Below are 20,793 nucleotides of genomic sequence, written 5' to 3'. Positions count from 1 at the left end.
GCGGGGTTGGGTTTACCTTTAAGAACAGCAGATTTGTGAGTTTTATTTTGATTTTGGACAGAGGGGTGAGGTAGGAAGGCGGAAGGGATACACAGAGACTTAAAACTCTTGGGGAGGTCCGTGGCACCTGATTATGGTTGAGGGGGAGAACCTGAGAGGTTCAAAGAACAGGAGGGCTCAGTGAGGTTAAGCTATGACACGGGTTATGTTGGCATTCCCAGATTGGCCTGGGAAGGTAACCAACAATTATAACCTTCCCCTGGAAAAACGCAGCCTGAGCTCCAAATAAACAACTAGTAAAGGAACTTTTCAGATACAGCCCATTGAAATTGAGTTCTCAAACAATTAACTTCCGATAGTGGATCTTGGGGAGAAAGAGAAAGTCCCAGGAAGCACTTGGGACGGCACTGGGGGAGAAAAGATGGGTCAGAAACATAGAGCATATTCGGTGTTAAAGCTGGGAAGGCATTTGTTCCCGGGGTCTGGGGCAGGCAGTGACCTGCTGAAAACCCCCGCCAGCACAGGCACCTCTCCAGAGATCTGGCAGAAAGACGTCCCGCATTTCAAGTGAGGAAGTTTCGGACACTCGGGTTATGCTGACGTCTCATTCTGAGTTCTTGGGACAGCCTTCCCTCTTAACTTTGCGAGAACCTGGGGCCTCCGTCTGAGTCCACCTGAGAGTCCGTGCGCAAGGGACAGACAGGTAAGAACTCGGCACGAGAAGCCAAGCCCCGGTTGGAGGAAGCCCGAGAGAGGAGGCGTGGATGGAGATACAGCTGGGGGTCAGGACTGAGGGACGATGAGGCGGGACGTAAGAAAGGGAAGGGAGGGGGCAGGAGCGTCGCGTGCGGGGACCTCGGCAGCACGCGCGGTCCCAGCAGAGGTGCGGCGCGGGCGCCCGCGGAAAGGGGAGGGTGGAGAGGCGCGGGCTGGGCGGGGTCGGGGAGCCGGCGCGGGGAAGCTGTCCCTGCGGCGCCCGGCGCTCGGCCGAGCGAGGCGGCGGGGGTCTGAGCCGGCGAGCGGCGCGAGGGCGCCGAGGCCGCGGCGGCTGGAACAGGTGAGCGTCCGCGGGGCGGCGGGTCCCCGCCCTTCCCCGCGGGCGCGCCTCCTCCCAGCCAGCCTCCCGGCGCCGAGCTGCTCCGCGGCTCCCCTGGGTTTGGGCTTTTGCGCCTGGCAGCTGGCTTTTTTCCCCTCCCCTGTTTCTGCCTCTCCTTCTTCTTTTAGGTCGCTCCACCCCGCCCAGGATCCGGCGAAGGGGAACGGGCCGGGCTGCGGCTGCCAACTCGCGCCGGGTGCGTGTGTGCGAACTCCCGGAGCGGCGTCCCGCGCCCTGCCTCCGCCCTGCGCGGCGCGCGCTCCTCGCTCCCCGGGCCCGCGGCCTCCCCCGCAGCCCTTCCCCACTTTTCCCCCCTTTGGCAATCACATGGCATTTTAAGAATGCCGGAAAGATGGCGGTAGCGGCGGCGGCGGCGGCGGCGGCGGCGGGGCCGAGCGGCGGGGGAGGCGGCCGGGCGCAGCGGAGCGGGCTGCTGGAAGTTTTGGTGCGGGATCGCTGGCACAAAGTTCTGGTGAACTTGAGCGAGGACGCCCTGGTTCTGAGCTGCGAGGAGGGCGCCGCGGCGTACAACGGCATCGGGACCGCCACCAATGGCTCGTTCTGCAGGGGCGCCGGCGGCGCGCAGCCCCCGGACTCGCCCGCCGGGGTCCGCACCGCCTTCACCGACCTGCCCGAGCAGGTGCCCGAGTCCATCTCCAACCAGAAGCGCGGCGTGAAGGTGCTGAAGCAGGAGCTGGGCGGGCTGGGCATCAGCATCAAGGGGGGCAAGGAGAACAAGATGCCCATCCTCATCAGCAAGATCTTCAAGGGGCTGGCGGCGGACCAGACCCAAGCCCTGTACGTGGGCGACGCCATCCTGTCGGTGAACGGAGCGGATCTGCGGGACGCCACCCACGACGAGGCGGTGCAGGCGCTGAAGCGCGCCGGCAAGGAGGTGCTGCTGGAAGGTAAGGGGTTAACGCCGCGCGGGCCGCGCACACACCCCCTCACCCTTCCGCCGCACCCTCACTCTCGCCCACGTGCGGACACAGCCCGGGGTTCCGGCGAGTGGGGGCGGCGGGGAGTTTGGACAACTTTACCCCACCTGGGGGCAACTTGTCCCCACGCTAGAGTCTTTGCCGGCTTGGACGCGGCAGGGGTGTGTGAAAGGGCTTGGCGAGCAGGGCTTCTTGAGCTACGTGGCAGGCACAGGGTCTTGGTGCCTAGTGCCCGGTGTCTCATTTTTACCCGCGGATAATCCAAGTGGAGCGTACGTAGGAGTAGGACGTGGTTCTGGAAATGAGGGGCAGCCGTCCACGCTCCGGTGAGAGCTCACTGAACAGTAGCGACTCCGAGAGTTCTGCTTTGGCACAGTTCTCCTCAGGAGCCTGGGCAATCCGGTGAAGAGGGTTCCGTCCCAAAGAGGACAGAGAGGAGGGGCAGTGTTTGAATGCTAAAACCCCGTCACCCTTCCGGACTTCCCTCTTTCAGATTGGAAGCCGGGCTCACGCCGGGGACTTGTGCCAAGGGCTGGGTAGTGTGTTGCGTCTTTGTGCACAAGTTCCCTTCTGGTGCCAGGTGTTCGGCCGGTCAGTCTGGATTCCAGGCTGCTCCTCTGGGTGGAGGGTTGGGGAGGCAGTTTTTCTGCTTGCATTTTCCCGGGATTTTTCCCGAGTAGTGTGCAAACAGTTTTGCATTTTGAAACAGTTTCTCCTGAGTGTGAGGCGTCTTCGAGACGACTCTCTTGAGATCCTATGAGCCCAATCCCCTAGTTTTTCAAGTGAATGGAATAAGTAGTCGCATTACTGTGCCCTTTTGCTGTTAGGAGGGGCAGAAGGGCAATAGGGTATTAAGTGGATAATCATTGTCCTTTCCCACTACGTCTGTATTTACTTGGTAATTGCCTCTCTGCCCCATAGCTTCCTTTGTACATACCTCCGTTAACACAAATATTATGCAATTATTTTTATCTATTTACCCAGCTTTCCCCTCGCTGTAGATTGAGTTGTCTTGGGTCTTTTATTTAGTTATGGGTCACCTCCCTTGAGTTTAGGTGCTCAATGATCTGCAAGCTGAGTGAATAAGTAAACGAACCCACAGCCACAGAAACAAGAGTGTTTCAACCCAGACCTTGTAAACTGGTGGTTGATTTAAATCCTAAATTAAGGACTTAAGTCAATTTCCTGCTCACCAGATGTGGTGCTGGGGTGTGAAACTGCGAAAGTTCAAAGTTGAGAAGCCAGCCTTGTTAACATGTGACGGCTGATGCAACTGTCTGGTACATGATAGTCCACCTCCTGCCTAGAATCCAGAGGCTTCCCCCACCCCCACCATTATTTATCTAGAGGATTTGTGATGTCTTCATGTTTAATTGCTACCCTGGATCCAGAAAAGTGGAAGGCTATTTGCTTTGGGTTGATGATTAACACAAGCAGAAAAAAAGTTTTCTTGACTCAAGTGTGTTGGTTTGTGTGACAAGGGGCAGGTGGGATCTGGGTAAACCACTGGACACCTGCTCAGCTTGCAGTACTTATCAGGGGGGACAAAAGGCAGGTCATTTCTGTTTCAAAGCACTGCCCTTCGTTACGACTCTTCTTCTCCTTGGTTTCCACTTAAAGAATAATGACTTAGCAATAGATTAAAAAAAAAAAAAAAATCTCTCACCCAGAAAGAGGAAGGAAAGGTGACTCCCTGCAGTTGAAAATAAACTTAAAGAAAAAGAATCAAGCAGTTGTGTGACTTTCTGGATGCAGCAACTGAAGAGTGAGTTTTGTAAAAACCTCTAATGTGACATTCTTGCAACATGCCCTCCTGTGTTGCAGGTAGGACCTCTGAGGGAAGGCCCGTGGGCCTCCTAGACAGGAACCGCCGGGGCTTTGGGCCACAACCTTCTTCCCAGCCTGAGTTTTTAGAGATCGGGGGCAGTAAGAGAAGCAAGTAGAGGCCCCGCTCGAAACAATGTCTCTTGTTCTGAGTCAAAGTGTTGGTCCTAAGTGCAGGAGGTGTGATCCTATACCATCAAAGCAAATATCACACACATATCCCTTCTTTTTTAGCTTGGACTAGTACATGGGTGACCAGCTGAAGGGGCAATCAGAGCCACCAGAAAGGCTTCTTAAAATCACATATCTAGTTGCCCATATCCTGAAATGCAATCTTGATTGCAGAATTTCTACAGAGGAATGGCTTTGTAGACGTAATCTGCTTGGACGAGAGGCTTAGGGAGATGTTTCAAAGATATGTTTATGTGGAAAATGCACAGTTTTTTACTTAGGTTGCTTTTTTTTTTTTTCCTGGCCTGCCGATGGAGATTAGTTTAGTCCCTTAACTACAGCCAATACGCACCCCATTACACGACGTGCGCCCCCTAGTGGAAAGTCGCTGCCTCTGCTAGTGAAACGCTTTGAAATGAAACTGCTGAACCCCAAGTTTCAATCCCTGCCTCCCAGTTGTAGAATCTACCACAGAATTAACCTCCTTGAGCCTCAGTGTCTTCTGAAAAAAAGGGAATAAAGAAACTCGGCTAGACCTTCTTACTTTACAGGGCTGTTGCATGGAAGAGAAATCTGAGAATAAAAGAAAAACAAGACATGCATCAAATGACTGCTGTGATGAGTTATGTTGCCATTACATGAAATGAAGGTGAAATTGTCCTAAGGGATAGTCCTTTCCTCACACTGTACTAGACTTTATATTTCTTACTTTTAGTCTCCCTTTAGTTTTTTTACTATGAAACTGTAATGATAGGAGACCATTCCTCTGCGGGAAGGGAGTCATTACAATCGCTAACATTTGGTGAGCACTTATATGTTACAGGCTTTACTTGGATTTGTTCGTTACACTTTTAGTAACTCTGTGAGGCTAGTACTTGTTCCCTGTGGGCTATTTGCTTCAAGTAAAATAGCTAGGAGGTTTCCAGGTCTGTCTCACTTAAAAGCTCATACAAGGGCACCTGGGTAGCTCAGTCGGTTACATGTCCAACTTCAGCTCAGGTCATGATCTCACAGCTCGTGGGTTCGAGCCCCGCATCGGGTTCTGTGCTGACAGCTCAGAGCCCGGAACCTGCTTCTGATTCTGTCTCCATCTCTCTCTGCCCCTCCCCTGCTTGTACTCTGTGTGTCTCTCCTTCTCTCAAAAGTAAACAAATAAAAGCTCATACTTGTAACTTCTAGGGGAAATTGATACTCTGCGTTTCTCCTTCAACTATATACTTAAGTTGGTTGAAGTTCCTCAGTTATTGGGCTCAAGATGTTCTTCCTCACTCCTCAAATATGCTGAAGTGCTTGGGACAGCCTTGAGCAGGAAAAGCCATTGTGTGGGCTACTCAAAAGGGAGGGACAGAAAAGAGGATTGAGTCTAAAAACCTTAATGCACCAAGTGTATGGCTCAACTTCACAACAAGGCAGGGCCTCTGTCATTGAACACATGGCCAACAAGGAGACTAAATTATAATTCAAACTGAAAATAGAGTGAATAGACAGGGCCACCTAAGTCAGTGTTTAGCCAAATATTCATCAAAGTTAAGGTCAGGTATCTTCACATTATGAACTCATTTCCTATTTTAGGGGGTAAGATCAGGGACCCTACATTCAGCCATGCAAATATTGAACCCCATAATGCCAGGGGATGCCATGTACATGGTGTACAATGAGAATGGCACCCTGTGGAGTTGGGCAGGGTATAGCTGCGTGAATATCCTTGGTAGTTCTGGGTCAGGGGAGGGGTGAATTTTTTGCCTTGAGATTGGTAGCAAAATAGTAATTTAGAATCTATCGACCTTTTTGTGACTGAAACTAATAAAATTAGTTTCCCCATAACTTTGTCCAGATTGAGGAGTACAGAATGTTCTGGAAGACACATATTGGGGTATGGAAGGTAGGGGTGGGGGGATGAACAGAATCATATCCGGGGCCAAAATGTATCCTCCGGAACTGATCCAGAAGAGATGGAAACTCAGAGAAGGTCAGAGACTGTTGTTGACATGAACCTTGTCCGTCAAAGCTCCTCCCCCAGTACTGCTCCCAGGAATGCTTGGCTGTTGAGATCATCTAAAATGTCACTTGCACAGTCACTTCCCTTAGTGGTGGAAGTGGGAATGGCAGGGCAGGGAGATGGGGCACAAGGTAGAGGCAGTGGTTTTGTTGCCATGAAATTTCAGGATTGGATGAGAATTTGAACTTTAAGAATCTTACTTTATTTAGGATGTACAGATCCTTAAAGATTACCCAAGACCTCTGGAATTAAGAGTCTTGAAACTTGGGCTCTTATATTGTAACTAATAGTTACTCTTTTCGCAAGATGCTTTAACTTGTTAGGCCTGGATTTTCTTCACTGGGAAGCTAAGGAGCTAGGTTAAGGTATCCCTAAACATTATTTCACTTCACATTCTGTAAATTAGGACCCAACACACTTTTAATAAGAAACCTTTCTAACACCGCTTTTATTTTTATGAAATGAATTTCATAAATAATAAAATCGGACTGTAGTTTACATTTAAAAATCAGCATAATGCCCTATTATTATTAACATTAATAAAATGGAGAAATGAGTAAATCTTTTTAAGTTTATTTATTTGTTTTGAGAGAGAGAGAAAGAAAGAGTAGGGGGGAGGGGCAGAGAGAGAGTACTCTGCTGACAGCAGAGAGCCCGAAGTGACAAAGTGACACTAAAACTCACGAACTGAGAGATCATGTGACCTGAGCCGAAGTTGGACATTTAACTGACTGGGCCTCATGGATAAATTATTTTGAAAAAAGTTTCAATTGATAAATGCGTAGTACAACTACACCAGAGGTCTGCATGAGTGAGGTAGATACAGGTACCTGAATGTAAAATCACCATCAATGAATAGCTACAACTGAAGGTGGCTAGGGGTGTGTGGTGTCATTTGGGATCTGGAAGAATCTTGCACTGTGAAGGGCTGCCTCAGATGTTGCAAGATGTCTAGCTTCCCTGGCTCCTATCACGAAATGCTAGGAATATGCCACTGTCACTCCCCTGGACCCCCAAAATGCCTCCATAAATATCTGAACTGCTACTGAGAAGGGCTATTTTGACGCTCCAGCCTCTTGAGAACATTCTGTAAGAATACTGATTCTGGGGGCGCCTGGGTGGCTCAGTGGCTTAAGCGTCCAACTTCAGCTCAGGTCATGATTTTGCCATTCATGAGTTCGGGGCCCCGTGTCGGGTTCTGGGCTGACAGCACAGAGCCTGGAGCCTGGTTTGGATTCTGTGTCTCCTTCTCTTTCTGTCCCTTCCCTGCTCACACTCTGTCTCTCTCAATAAATATGTAAATAAATAAATAAATAAATAAATAAATAAACATTAAAAAAAAGAATATCGGTTCTGCTTTACCACTTTATACAGTAGTCCCCTTATCCTGGGTTTTGCTTTCCACGGTTTCAGCTTCGCAAGGTTCACCACGGCCTGGAAGAAGATGATCTTCCTCTGACATAGTGTCAGAGGGTCAGTAGTAGCCTAACGCTCTGTCACAATGCATGCATCCTTCACCTCACTTCATCCCATCACGTAGGCATGCTATTATTTCCCGTCATCACAGGAAGGGCAAGTACAGGACAGTAAGATATTTTGAGAGAGAGAAAGGCCACATTCATGTAGCTTTTATGGTAGTGATTGATAAAATTGCTCTATTTTATTATTAGGTATTGTTGTTAATCTCTCACTGTGCCTAATTTATAAATTAAGCTTTATCATAGGTGTGTATGTATAGGAGAAAAACACAGTCTATATAAGGTTCAGTACAGTCTGTGGTTTCAGGCATCCACAGGGGGTCTTGGAACATATCCTCTGCCGGGCACAGCAGTACCTAACCTTTTGCAAACTCTTTACAGATGTAATAAGAGCTAACATTTATATAATATTTGCATCATGCCAGATGCTGTTCTAAGCACTTCACATGGACTAAATCATTGGGTTCTCCCAGTAACCCAATATGATTAGAATGTCTGCTTTATAGATGAGAAAACTGAGGCACAGATCATTTAAGTCACTTGCCACTGAAACAGTGAATAAATGCTGCTGCTGAGATGTAAACACAGGCCTTATCGCTTTGGATCTTCATAAACAGACTCAGGCGATGAGCAGATTAGGGGTGCTTAACCTCAGTTTATTGATTAGGAGAGTGAAGCTCCTTGGTGGCTCAGTTGGTTAAGTGTCAGACTCTGAATTTTGGCTCCGGTCGTAATCTCAGGTCATGATCTCACAGTTGTGAGATTGAGCCCTGTGTGGGGCTCTGCATGGAGTGTAGAGCCTGCCTAAGACGCTCTCTCTCCCTCTCCCTCTGCCCCTCCCCTGCTTGCGTGCATGGTGTGATCTCTCTGTCTCTCATAGATAGATAGATAGATAGATAGATAGATAGATAGAAAAAAATAAAAAGGAGAGTAAAGCTCCAACAGGTCCCATGATTTGTCCTATTTAGGTCTTCTACTTTCTTGTCTGGTGTATTAGTTTTCTATTGCTGCTCTAACAAATTTCCCAAAACCTTAGTAAATTAAAAGACAAATTTATTATCTTACGGTTTTGTTTTTTTTTTTTTAAGTCAGAAGTCTGATGCAGATCTCAATGAGCCAAAATCAGGGTATCCACAGTGCTGAATTCCTTTCTGGAGACCCTAAAAGAGAATCTGTCCCCTTGCTTTTTCCAGAAGCTTCTAGAGACTACTCAAATGCTTTAGCTCATGGCTCCCTTACATTTTTTAAGCCTGGTAGCAACTTGAATCTTTCTCAAACTGAAACAGTCCAACCTCCATTCTGCCTTCTCCTTGCATTTTTAAGGATTTGTGATTACCATGGTCACCCTAAAATAATCCAGGATAATTTCCCTATTTTAAATATATTTTAAATTAGAATTTCCCTGATTAGCAACCTTAATTCACCTTGAAACCCTAATTCCTCTTTGCCATGCAAGGTAACATATGGTTGGGATCTGGAGACTAGGATGTGGGCATCTTGGGAGTGGGGGTAGGGGACATTTTTCTGCCTGTTACATCTGGTTCGGTGAAGTTATAATGGTACAGAGTTCCCAGGTAGCACTTCAAGAATATCCTCAACCATGTAAAGGATCATGTCCTGTCACACTGCAAATGAGTTCCTCACTTATTCATTTATTTACCCATCTAACAGGTAACTTACGGAGTATCTTTCATGTGATACCACTAGGGCATTGCCCTCAAGGAACAATGTTATGGTGACAGATGCCGATAAGCACCATGCAGGCAGGTACAGGATGGAGTAAAAAGTGCTGTAGCGAGGTCATCATGGGATGCTGTGTGCTGTGGTAGCCTATGGGAAGGGCATCTGGCCCATTCTTGGACAGGCCTATGGAAGGCAGAAGTCTCAAGGCAGCCCAACAAAGAGCGTGGCTATCAGCTGTCACTCGGTGTCAGTAGGTGGGAGGAATGTGACCTTCAGACCTTGTTAAGGGGCAGGAAGGGAAAAAGACCAGAGAATTGAGCAGGAATCAAGGCTTCTAGGCCTTATGATAGGGTTGGATTTCATTCTCAGGGTGAAGTGTTGTAAGTAGGAAAATGTCATGCTGGGTTTCACATTTCAAGAAGATAATTCTCCTGAGCCATGCGTCTATTGTAAGGTGGGCAGGGCTCTAGTGACGTGACCCAGGTTCATGTGCTCACCTGGCAGCACCAGTGTTCAGACACTTCACCCTGAGTTATGCTTAGGGGCACCTTCCCCGGCAAGGCTTAGGTTGATAAGGTGACTTCACTCACATCATGATGTTATCACTAGGTCAACCCTGTGTGGATCATTGGACTACTGGCCTAAGGATCCTTTTCTGTATAGGAGGAAATGGAGGTGCTAGAGATGAGGTGACTGGCCTGCGGTTACCTTGTAGATGAGGGAGCTGGACATCAGATTATCTAATACCCATCCAGTTCTTCCTACTGCATACTACACAAAGTCAAGACATTGTACAGTGGACACAATGAAGTCTTATAGGTATAAGGCATGGCCTCTGATTTCAGGGAGTTGACAGTTATTAAGGAAGTAGGGCATTTGAGGATGATTGTAAAGTTTTTGAGATTAGTCGTACAAATTGTGTGATCTATAGCATCTATAGCATGGTACCTGGCACACCTTAGGCTGATTTTAAAATGTCTTAGGAAGCAAAAAATAGGACAGACAGAAGGGTGGAAGAAGGGAAGGAGAGAGTGAGTGGGGGAATCAGGGAGGGAGAAGGGAAGGACAGACAGCAAGGTAGGAAGGGAGGGGGGAGGGAAAGTAATTTGGGGACTTAGTGACTCTCTGATGACTCCCCTCCTCCAGCACTCATGCTACTAGACGTGGTGATGATACACCTTTGGCATCTGACAATGAAGACTATGGCTTGGTCTGTAGAGCAGAATTATGGAAGTCACTTTATAGAGTTGGGAGGCACGTACTTAACATAGACCGGTCTTGAAAGACAAAAGAGGAGCCAGACATGATTTTAAAAGTTATTGGGAAATGTAATTATCCTTCTAATGTTATAACCACCTTTCCTTTGCCCCCCTGTAGCTCAGGGACCTACAAGTCTGAATATGTTAAGAACACTTTCTACCTGGAGAGATGAAAACTGTCTGCTTAGATATTTTAATTGTTTCTTTTTTAAAGCTTACGCGTGAGAATTCAGACTGTATTCTTTATCAGGAAGCCGGTCAGAATGGTCTTTCAATTCTGTATTCCTGTATTCCTGCCTTGGTGAGGAATGCTCTTCATGTCCCTTGATGCTTGTAGCACTCACCCCATGGAGTGCCAATCAGAAATAACTCACCGCACAGGGCTCCGCATTTGTGAAAGGCATCTAGCCGAAGCTACCATTGGTCTGTTTGGTGAAGGGAAATTCTTCTCTGGCAGCTAGAATTCTCTGGCCTACTGAGACTTCTGTTTCAAACGATGCATTTCAAAGCAGATAATGTTAAAGAAAAGCCAGAATTTCCCCCTGCATTTATACTGAGAGTTTTATATACCAAACCTCATTACCTACTTCAGTGGCTTTGATCTATAATAATAGCTTGCCTTTAGCTCTGGCCCGCAGATGCAGACTTAAGAGAAAGTATGATACACACACCACGAAGTAAATGTCCTAACAGACCCATGCAAATGAGCCCCACTCCCAAAGTAGGGTAGAGAAGATGGAATAGTGGTTATAATGGGAATTAAAATGATGCCCCATACTTTAGCTCAGTGCTTTTGAAACTACTTCTTCCTGTGATTTGAAGCATCATTCTCAGCTTGTTGAGAAGTGTGGGAAGCTCCATCTCAAACTCGACTGGTTGCTCAGTGTGTCTGCAGCTAACCTACCCAGTTCATGTGCTTGCTGTTCAAACTGGCCTTGTTTCTTCTCACTGCAGTTTCTTTCCCAGAGGAGTAGAATGCAGTGGTTTAGAGGGAGGGCCTTGGAGTTACCCAGCGTGGGCTTACATTCTTGTTCTATCTCTTTCTCACTGTGTGAGCTTGAGCAAGTTACTTAACAACAAGCCTCAATTTCTTAATCAGTAGGTTTATTGTGAGGGCTAGAGTAATTATGTATGTAAAGTGGTTAGCTCATTGCCTAGAACATAGTAAGCACTAAATATTTTCTAACTGTATATATAACATGTCACATTGCATGCTTAGCTAAGTACTATTTGCACACAGAGGTCTTAAGCATACAAGTGAAATGATGGGTTCAATCATGTTACATAAAGTCTTTGTGGGGGGGACACAAAGGACAGTTTGGGATTTGCCATGGTAGGGAACTGAAGGATGCGACTGATGGCCTAGGAGAGTTGGTTTGCCTTGTAGGGGTGAATTATGATCCCACAAGGGTGTATTTCATTGATGATTTTTAGTAGCATCAGATGTTTTCTTTTTTTTTTTAATTTTTTTTTAACGTTTTTATTTATTTTTGAGACAGAGAGAGACAGAGCATGAACAGGGGAGGGGCAGAGAGAGAGGGAGACACAGAATCGGAAGCAGGCTCCAGGCTCTGAGCCATCAGCCCAGAGCCCGACTCGGGGCTCGAACTCACGGACCGTGAGATCGTGACCTGAGCTGAAGTCGGACGCTTAACCGACTGAGCCACCCAGGCACCCCGCATCAGATGTTTTCCATCAAACAGATCACAGTGTAGGCTGCTGTGGTTTTTGGTGGGCAAATGTGAACTTTGTCTTAAAATGCTGATATGCAGGAACATGCAAAAAAGTGTTTTGTAAAGGGAAAGTGGGCAAGTAAGGATTTAACTTACACAGCAAAATTCAAAATTCTTTGAAAATTTGTCTAGTGCTTATAGGGGTGTGGAGCTCTTACTGGCCAAAAGAAACCCAAAAGTTTCTTTTGTTAAAATGTGGGCGGTGCCTGGGTGGCTTAGTCGGTTGAGAGTCCAACTCTTGATTTCAGCTCAGGTCATGGTTGCAGGGTCGTGGGATCCAGCCCCTCTGTGCTGAGTGTGGATCCTGCTTAAGATTCTCTCTCTCTCTCTCTCTCTCTCTCTCTCTCTCTCTCTCTCTCTCCCCCCCCCTCCCTCTCTCCCCCGCTCCCCGCCCCTCTTCCTCACTCACACATGCACTCTTTATCTCTCAAATTAAAAAAAAAAAAAAAAAGAGGTGAAATATTTATATAGGTGTTACTAAGCCAGCATTATACTTTAGTTTTTTATGGTTTTAATTTAATGCTGTATTTCATGGAATCTAAGAGACAATCCAGTGGAATTGTATCTGTACCCTCAAAATAATGTTTAAGATGGGGTGTCTAATGGGATACCTGCTTAAAGTTTTGATGTAAGGGACTATCTCTTCAATGCAGGGATAAGTGAAAAATAAACCCATCACACAGAAAGGGACAACAAAGAAACTCACACATATCAGATTTAGTCCTGGTAGAAGGCAGAAAAAATATACCTGCTAAGATTTTGAATGGCAAGTCGGTTCTACTAAATATGTAGGTCTGAATGTAGTGTCAGTGTGAGTTAAAAAAAACAAAAAACAAAAAACAAAACTTAGGCAGATAATTTAAAGTGGTTTCAGATGGGAGGGCCCCTGATGAATGATAGGAGTGGTTGTAAATTCTGTCTACAAGAATTCAGCTTCCATCTGGGCCTCCAGCGATTTTAAGGCACATTCCCCAAATCAGAAATGATAAAATGTGAAAAAAAAATGGGCAGTTTAGATTGATGAGATATGGGGTATTATAGTCACATAACTAGTTATTAAAATAATTTTTCTGGTAATGTTTGTAAGGTGAGGACCTTGTCGGTAGATTGAAGGAAAAATCTGTAGAGGGATGAGATGAAATTCCTTTTCTTCTGAAATAGAACAGTCCAGAGAGAGACAGGTGTGGAGTAATAAATTACATTTACATATATTACAAGTATATTCTATAATAATAAAAATAATAATTTATATTTATAAGTAATATAAATGCTGTAGCAGAACTTGTGGAATATCTGAAGGTACTAAGGATACCTGGAGTGGAAAAGAATGCTTCACAGAAGAGGTAACTTGTACAGTAGGGCGATGTAAGCAAAGTGAAGTTTAAAGTGTAGGTAATTACTTGGCTGTTTGCGACCCTGCATTTCAAATACTTTCACCTGAAAGCTTTTAATCTGCAATAAAAATCAAAGTTAATGATTTTTCTCTTTTGCTTCCAATATCCATATATTGTCCTCTGTTCTCTACTTCACGTTTAGAATTTATCTAAACCAGGGGCACCTGGGTAGCTCAGTCAGTTAAGCATTGGACTCTTGACTTCAGCTCAGGCCATGAACTCATGGTTCATGAGTTCAAGCCCCACATCAGGCTCTGCTCTGGCAGCACAGAGCCTGCTTGGGATTCTGTTGTCCTCACTCTCTGCCCTTCCCCGACTCACTGTCTTTCTCTCTCTCTCTCAAAATAAATAAAAATAAACTAAAAAAAAAAAGAATTTGTCTAAATCAAAATAATATATGCAAAAAAATAATATATGTTTATAGCATTCCTTTGTGCACCCTACCCCATACCTTCTCTGTTGTCCCCCAGAATATTAGAAAACATATTTTAATTAATAACTTAATGATTTTTATTAAAAATATTTTAATAGAAGTATAGGTATATTATATTTATAATATTAGAATATATTTCTAATCCTAGTATATATAGAAATATATATTCTAATACTCCAAATAATATGCCTATACTGCTACTTCTTAATATATCAGTTTTAGCCACTATTGACAGAATTAGTGATCATGTCAATATTGTTCCATTTTGTAGCCATGTAAAGGTCAATGATCAGGTTTCTTGCAGTTACTCACAGCTTTTCTTTTTTTTCCATTTGTTTCATTTTCTTTTCTTTTTATTTTTTATTTAAAAAATCTTTTCGGGGGGCGCCTGGGTGGCTCAGTCGGTTAAATGTCCGACTTCGGCTCAGGTCATGATCTCATAGTTCGTGAGTTCGAGCCTCACATCAGGCTCTGTGCTGACAGTTTAGAGCCTGGAGTCTACTTTGGATTCTGTGTCTCCCTCTCTCTCTCTGCCCCTCCCCTGCTCATGCTCTGTCTCTGTCTCAAAAATAAATAAAAACATTAAAAATAAATAAAAAATAAAAAAAAATTTTTTAATGTTTATGTATTATTGAAAGACAGAGAGAGTCAGAGCATGAGCAGGGGAGAGGCAGAGGGAGAGGGAGACACAGAATCCGAAGCAACCTCCAGGCTCTGAGCTGTCAGCACAGAGCCCGATGCAGGGCTTGAATTCACAAGCCGTGAGATCATGACCTGAGCCAAAGTTGGATGCCTAACTGAGTGAGCCCCCCAGGAGCCTCCCCTTTTTTTTAAAGAGAGAGAGAGAGTGCATGGGCAGAGGGAGAAGGAGAGAGAGAATCTTATGTAGGTTCCACGCCCAGCGTGGAGCCAGACATGGGGCTCGATGTCATGAACTGTGAGATCATGACCTGAGCTGAAACCAAGAGTCAGACACTTAACCAACTGAGCCACCCAGTCACCCCTTGCTTCATTTTCTTATACCTGTCTGTACATTTTTTCCCCTGAAGCACCACTATATTTATCAAATTTCTAGGAAATTTGTTCTTTTTCAAATGCTCATACATGTTGAATCCCGCACACATTCTGTTTATTTTCCCACCCTGCTGCTGTGGACTGGTTCTCTCTTGGTCTGGCGCATGGCCGTCTTCCTCAAGCCGTCCTGGGCTTTCTTCTCTGTCACCTTCACTCTTGGTTTACTCCCTAGTTTTGCTGGACAACATTCATCAGTAGCTTCCTGAGAAAGAACGTGTGGGAGGCAAATAGTTGAAAATATCTTTAATCTGTTCTCTCACTGGACTGATACTTTGGGTGTGATAGGCTGAGTGAGCATTTTTCCCTTGGTAGTTTTCAGAATGTCTGTGAGAAGCCTTTCTGCTGTGAGAAGTCTCACTTTTTTTTACACGTGACCTGTTTTTTTCTTTTGGTCTGGAAACTTCTAATTTTTCTTTTTATCACTGATATTCTGAGTTATAAGTAGCGATTGGCCTTGGTGTGGAAGTTTTCTTAATCAATTTTCTAAGACCTTGATAGGTACAGGTAGGCTAAAGCTGTGGTTCCCAAACTATGTGCCAAGGTGTTGTAGGTCACCCGAGTGAACTCACAAGAGTGCCAGGGAATATTCTGAAATTTTGAGGAAAACATAGCAACATCTGTTGGCCACTAGGCGAACCATTAACTGGAGACTTAATATTAGATTGCTACATTCCTTCCATGATGTCAATATCCTTGCAGAACTGGGTTTTCTGCAGTTGCCATGATTTCAAAACACACACACACACACACGCACACACACACACACACAAACAAGTACCACACAAATCAAAACATAGTGTGGAACAGGAAATGAGGGTGGCAGTATTCAATATGATTTCTAGGTTTGAGAAGTTGTATAGTGCCCAGCAGTTACTAAGTTTTTAGGACATAAAGAGTCCTTTAAGTAGTTTGGATTTAACTACTTAAAACACTGAATTGGAAGGTATCTCTTTGGGCCTAGGTGTGTCATGAAAAAGTTACTGAGACATTACGCGTGTCATTTAATGAGTAGACTGGGACCTGTATTCTGAAGAATCTTACACTTCAGTTCTGGAACATTTTCTTGTTTGATTTCTTTGATCATTCCTCTCCTCCATTTTCTTTGCTTCCTGTGCATAGAAATTCTTTTGGTTGGATGTTGGACCCTCTGTATTGACACATCAGCAAGCTGATTTGTGTCGTTGTCTTGTTGGTTTTTCTCCAGTTTTCCTTCTCTGTTTACTTTTGTTCTTTTTCATGGAGAATTACTAGATTTTTATCTGCAACGCTTGTATTGATTTTTTTCATCCATCATATCACTAAGGTCCAAGAATATTTTCTTATTCTCACTGTTCATTTTTTAAATAGCATCCTCTTGTATTGTGGATGCGACGACATCTTTGCTGATCTCTCTGAGAGTATTAATAGTTTTTTGAAGGATTTTTTTTCACTAGTATTGACTCAGATGTCTCCAAGTTCCTTTCTCTGTGCTTCAATTTTCGGTGTGTTATGCATAGCTAATAGTTTCATCTATTTTGAGATTTGTTCCATTTTTGTATTCCCCTAGAGGCAGAACCTGAGCTGAGGATCTCAGGGCAAAAAGTTGATTTGGGATACAAGCCCAAGAAACACTGGTGGTGGAGTAGGAACACGAGCTAGTAAAGGGAATGAGCCCATAAAGGCCCCGCTGTGGACCACTCAGTCACTGTGGCACTTAGCATATTTTCACCTGACATTCGAGGAAGCAGATAAAACTTACTCAGCAACTCTCCACCCATCCTTTTGTTAAGGGCTACTGCTGGGGGCGTTACCTCTCTGGTACTTCTGTTTGGCATCTCTACGAGGTCACAAGGCTCCTCTGCCAAAAAAATGGCCCTGGGCAGAGAAGTGCGGGTACTCACCGGAAGCAACCTTCTGTGCGTAGACTTGACTACAGAGGAGACATGGTCTAACTTAGGCTCCAGCAGAGCCACATGGCCTAATTTAAAAGAGTGCAGAGGAAATCCTAGTGGAAGATGGACTGCACTCAGTTCTAGACACATTTCCATCACAAGTCTTTCCTGAAGGCTGGTTCAGGCATGATCAAGATTGAGTGTACTGTCCTCGGAAAGCTTTGCAAAGCAAAATGTTGGCTACCTATACCTGACTTTTAATTTCTTTAAGTGTATGGTTGGTAGAGAGTCTTGCAGATCCAGTGAGTTGATTGCAGTTTGTGTGAGTAGATGATGCACGAGTTAGATTAATTGAGCCAAAGGGGAGTATTGTGTTTCTCAACCTCAGTCCTATTGACATTTTGAACCAGATAAGACCGGCCATGAGCGACGTAGACAAACTACCTGGGCAATAGCCTCACCTGCCTAGAACTCCGTTTTCTCATTGATAACATGGGGGTGACAACAGTACTTTCATTATAGGCCTGAGGGGGGAGTTTAAAAAGTTAATGCAGAACTCAATGCAGGATCCAGCACAAAGAGTTCAAAGTGTGCTGGCTATTCGTATGCTATTTTTGTCTAGTTGTCTTTCCCCATTAGACTGTATGACTCCAGGAGAAGGGATCAGATCTTTTCCATCTTAAAACTTGAGTGAACTGAAGACAATTGACCCGTTGGCAGTTGTCTGTTGGTCATTAGCCATGGCAGGATTTGGGCAAAAGTAAGAAATAAACAGCTTCAGTTGGTGAGATTTATTGACTGTAAAATAATGTACATGGCCTTGGGTCAACAGCTACTCAAGAATGTCTTCAGGCAATAGGCCTTTCTTATATCAATCCCCGGTTGAAAGAGGGGCTAAGTTAACAAAGCCAGGTGATTCTGCCTTTTAAAACTTGGAAAATCGAATTTTGCAATGGATTTGATAGTTTTCAAATATTTTAAAATTTTTAACATTTTTATATGGGTACATTTTATTTTGAGTTTATAATTCATGTCACAGAATCATTATTTCTCATTTTTCCAGAAAATGTACTCTCCACAAATTTGCCTCCGTAATAATGAAATGACAGGAGACCATGTTCCTAGGATGCTATGCGTATCAATCTGTATCTGTCAGGGAAAAGTAATTAATATAACTTGATAACTGCTCCAAGAACTCAGTTAAGTTGTGTATTCTTTGAAAAGCCCATAAAGCCTGGAAGAATTATCTGAAAGAAGAAACCTTTTAAAGAAGGGATCTCAGAGTCTGATTTGTAACATTCCACTCTCAGTTACTTTATTGTTGCTGGATGTGTTCATATTTATATATATGTGTGCATATAATATAAAATACACACAAAAATAGTCTTTGGGAAAATCGAAAGCTTCCCTGATAGAGTTGTAGAGACAGAACTTGCATAGAAAATACATATGAGAGCTTTGCTAAAGGAATGATATAGGTAGTAAATGCTATACATATAATGAGGGAGGGTTCTGAAAGTGGGGGACAGCCAGGAATGATTTTGCAGAGCCAGGGTAGGGCCTGAACTGGACCTGGAGTAAGTCTTTCTAGTCTGCCGCTGCCTGCTTCCAGGCTGTGTGAGAACAGCATGCTTGCCATGCAGACCAACTTTTACCTGTCCACTCGCCAGCCCTTCCCACCGGTGTGGAATGGACAGATCCTTGAGGCAGGACCAAGGCCCTGGGAGCTTCCCCCGTCAAACACCCTGCCTGTCAGTTTTCACATACAGACCTGTGTTGTTGGGTTTTGGATTCCCTCTCCAGTCTTTCTAACACCTGTACAGTTTCACCCCCATTACATGTTGAACATGTCCCCTCCAAATCCATATGTTGAAGTGCTTACCCCCTAGTACCTTAGAATGTGACATCTGGAAATAGGGTCATTGCGGATGTGATTGGTTCAGATGAGGTGACACTGGAGTAGGGTGAGCCGCCAGTCCAATATGACTTCTATCCTTATAAAGGGGGGAAATTTGGACACAGACATCACACACAGAGAACACCATATGAACATGAAGGCGGAGATTGGGATGATGCATCTATAAGCCAAGACACTCTAAAGATTGCCAGGAAACCATCTCAAGTTGGAGGAGGCCTGGAGCAGACTCGCCTTCACAGCAGGAACCGATCCTGCCGACACTTTGCCTTCCGACTCCTGGCCTTCAGAACTGGGAGAGAAGGCTTCTATGGTTTAAGCCACCCAGTTTGTGGCACTTTGTTATAGCAGCCCGAGCAAAATATTACACCTCCCATGGAAGGCTTTGGATGCATTTCATAAAAATTTGGCAAGGAGTTTGGGGAGTGAGCAAATAGTAATTGAAATTTAGCACATTTTTTTTTTCTCTTTGTCAAATGTCTAATGAGACCATCTGTCTTTACTGAGTGACTGAGTGTTCAGATGCATTTCTCTAGGTGTATGAGTCAGCCCTGAAAGGGCTAGGTTGTTACAGGTTATTGTGGTGCATACAGCACTGCTAAATTTTGTTCTCATGCATGTTCGCCTCGCCATGGGACTGTTCCTTGAGAGCAGTTTCTCTGATTTTTGTGTGAGTCAAAACTTGATGTCTATGCTCCTGAAATCATTAATCTAGTTTCCAAAATCTTCACATGTTGGGTTACTGGATAAAAGACAGTTACTTGATATAAATAATTTTTCTAAGTATAAATATGTCCTAAATATATCCGGGGATGTACTTAGGCTAAAAAAAATATTTGTCAAATTTAACTGGGCATCCTACATTTTTATGTGCTTGAGCTGGTAACCGTATTTACATGTTTTTCAAAACTGTAGCCTTGTAGCCAGCCAGTGACAAAACCATGAGTCAGTAGAGACAGACTAATCAGAGGGTGGATCATTGAAAATGGTTTTGTAAAGATAAAAGTCAACCAAGAAGCTGCTCTGAAGGTGTAGCTGAGGCCACTGAATGAAGGTGTGATTTCTTCTTTGAAGACTTTGTTCCTCATCCCCAATTTTAGAAGGACCAGAGTTTGGAACAGCAGCTAAGAAATGGGGGCAAGGGACAGGAATAAGATGACAGTAAATCTAGAATCAGCATGGACTGAATTACTAATAAAAACTAATATTACCAACAGGACCCGAAGCAGTTATCATCTGAAAATTAAAGAATTTGCATCTTGATGCTACACCTATAAAACTAATTAACAAGGTTGTTATTGACAAGAGCCCTTTTATATTTTTACTCTTTCTTTCTAGTGCCTCAAAGTACATATTTTTATATACTCCCATATATATAACATATACTATAGTATACTATACATAGATATATACAACATAGACTGTACTGTATGTGGTTTATTGGTTTCTTGTCTGTCTCCTTCATTCACAGCTATATTCCCAATGCTTAGAGGATTACATGGAACTCACTGGACACTCAATAAATACTAGTTGAAAAGGAGTGCCTGTGTGGTGCAGTCGGTTAAGTGTCCGACTCCTGAACCCGGCTCAGGTCATGACCTTACAGTTCATGAATTCAAGCCCTGCATTGGGTTCTGTGCTGATGGCTCAGAGCCTGCTTGGGATTCTGTCTCTCCTTCTCTCTCCCTGTCCCCTGCTTGTGCGCTCTCTCTCTCTCTCTCTCTCTCTCTCAAAATAAATAAATAACCTTAAAAAAAAAAATACTAGTTGAATGGATGAACCAACCAATAGCTTTCTTTAACTTAAGGCTTTACAGATTACCTCCAGTTAATTTGAAAGAAAGTGTTTACCTACCAGTTTTCTATGGGAAGGTCTGAGAAATTTCTTCTATTGTGAATAACTTGGGGCCTGAGAGCCATGGTAAG

General features: G+C 44.4%; 1 protein-coding gene across 2 annotated transcripts in view; it reads left to right on the top strand.

Annotated features, from left to right (window-relative positions):
- The first annotated feature begins 380 nt into the window (after nucleotides 1-380).
- SNTB1 (syntrophin beta 1) overlaps nucleotides 381-20,793 on the top strand; it is a 234,551-nt gene continuing 214,138 nt past the window's right edge. The window contains exons 1-2 of one of the 2 annotated variants that reach the window (XM_019459936.2): nucleotides 381-703; nucleotides 1,225-2,004. In XM_019459936.2, the coding sequence (XP_019315481.2) occupies nucleotides 1,449-2,004 (556 nt within the window). In that variant the 5' untranslated portion in view covers nucleotides 381-703; nucleotides 1,225-1,448. Of the gene's footprint in view, nucleotides 704-938; nucleotides 1,058-1,224; nucleotides 2,005-20,793 lie in introns of those variants that run through there. The other variant, XM_019459937.2, reaches the window with a different exon arrangement.

Source organism: Panthera pardus, unplaced genomic scaffold, assembly GCF_024362965.1.
Source record: "Panthera pardus isolate Hobbes unplaced genomic scaffold, ASM2436296v1 HiC_scaffold_7, whole genome shotgun sequence".
In the NCBI taxonomy this organism is placed as follows: Eukaryota; Metazoa; Chordata; class Mammalia; order Carnivora; family Felidae; genus Panthera; species Panthera pardus.
Note: the sequence above shows the minus strand (reverse complement) of the source record. Positions and strands in the feature narration are given on the sequence as shown.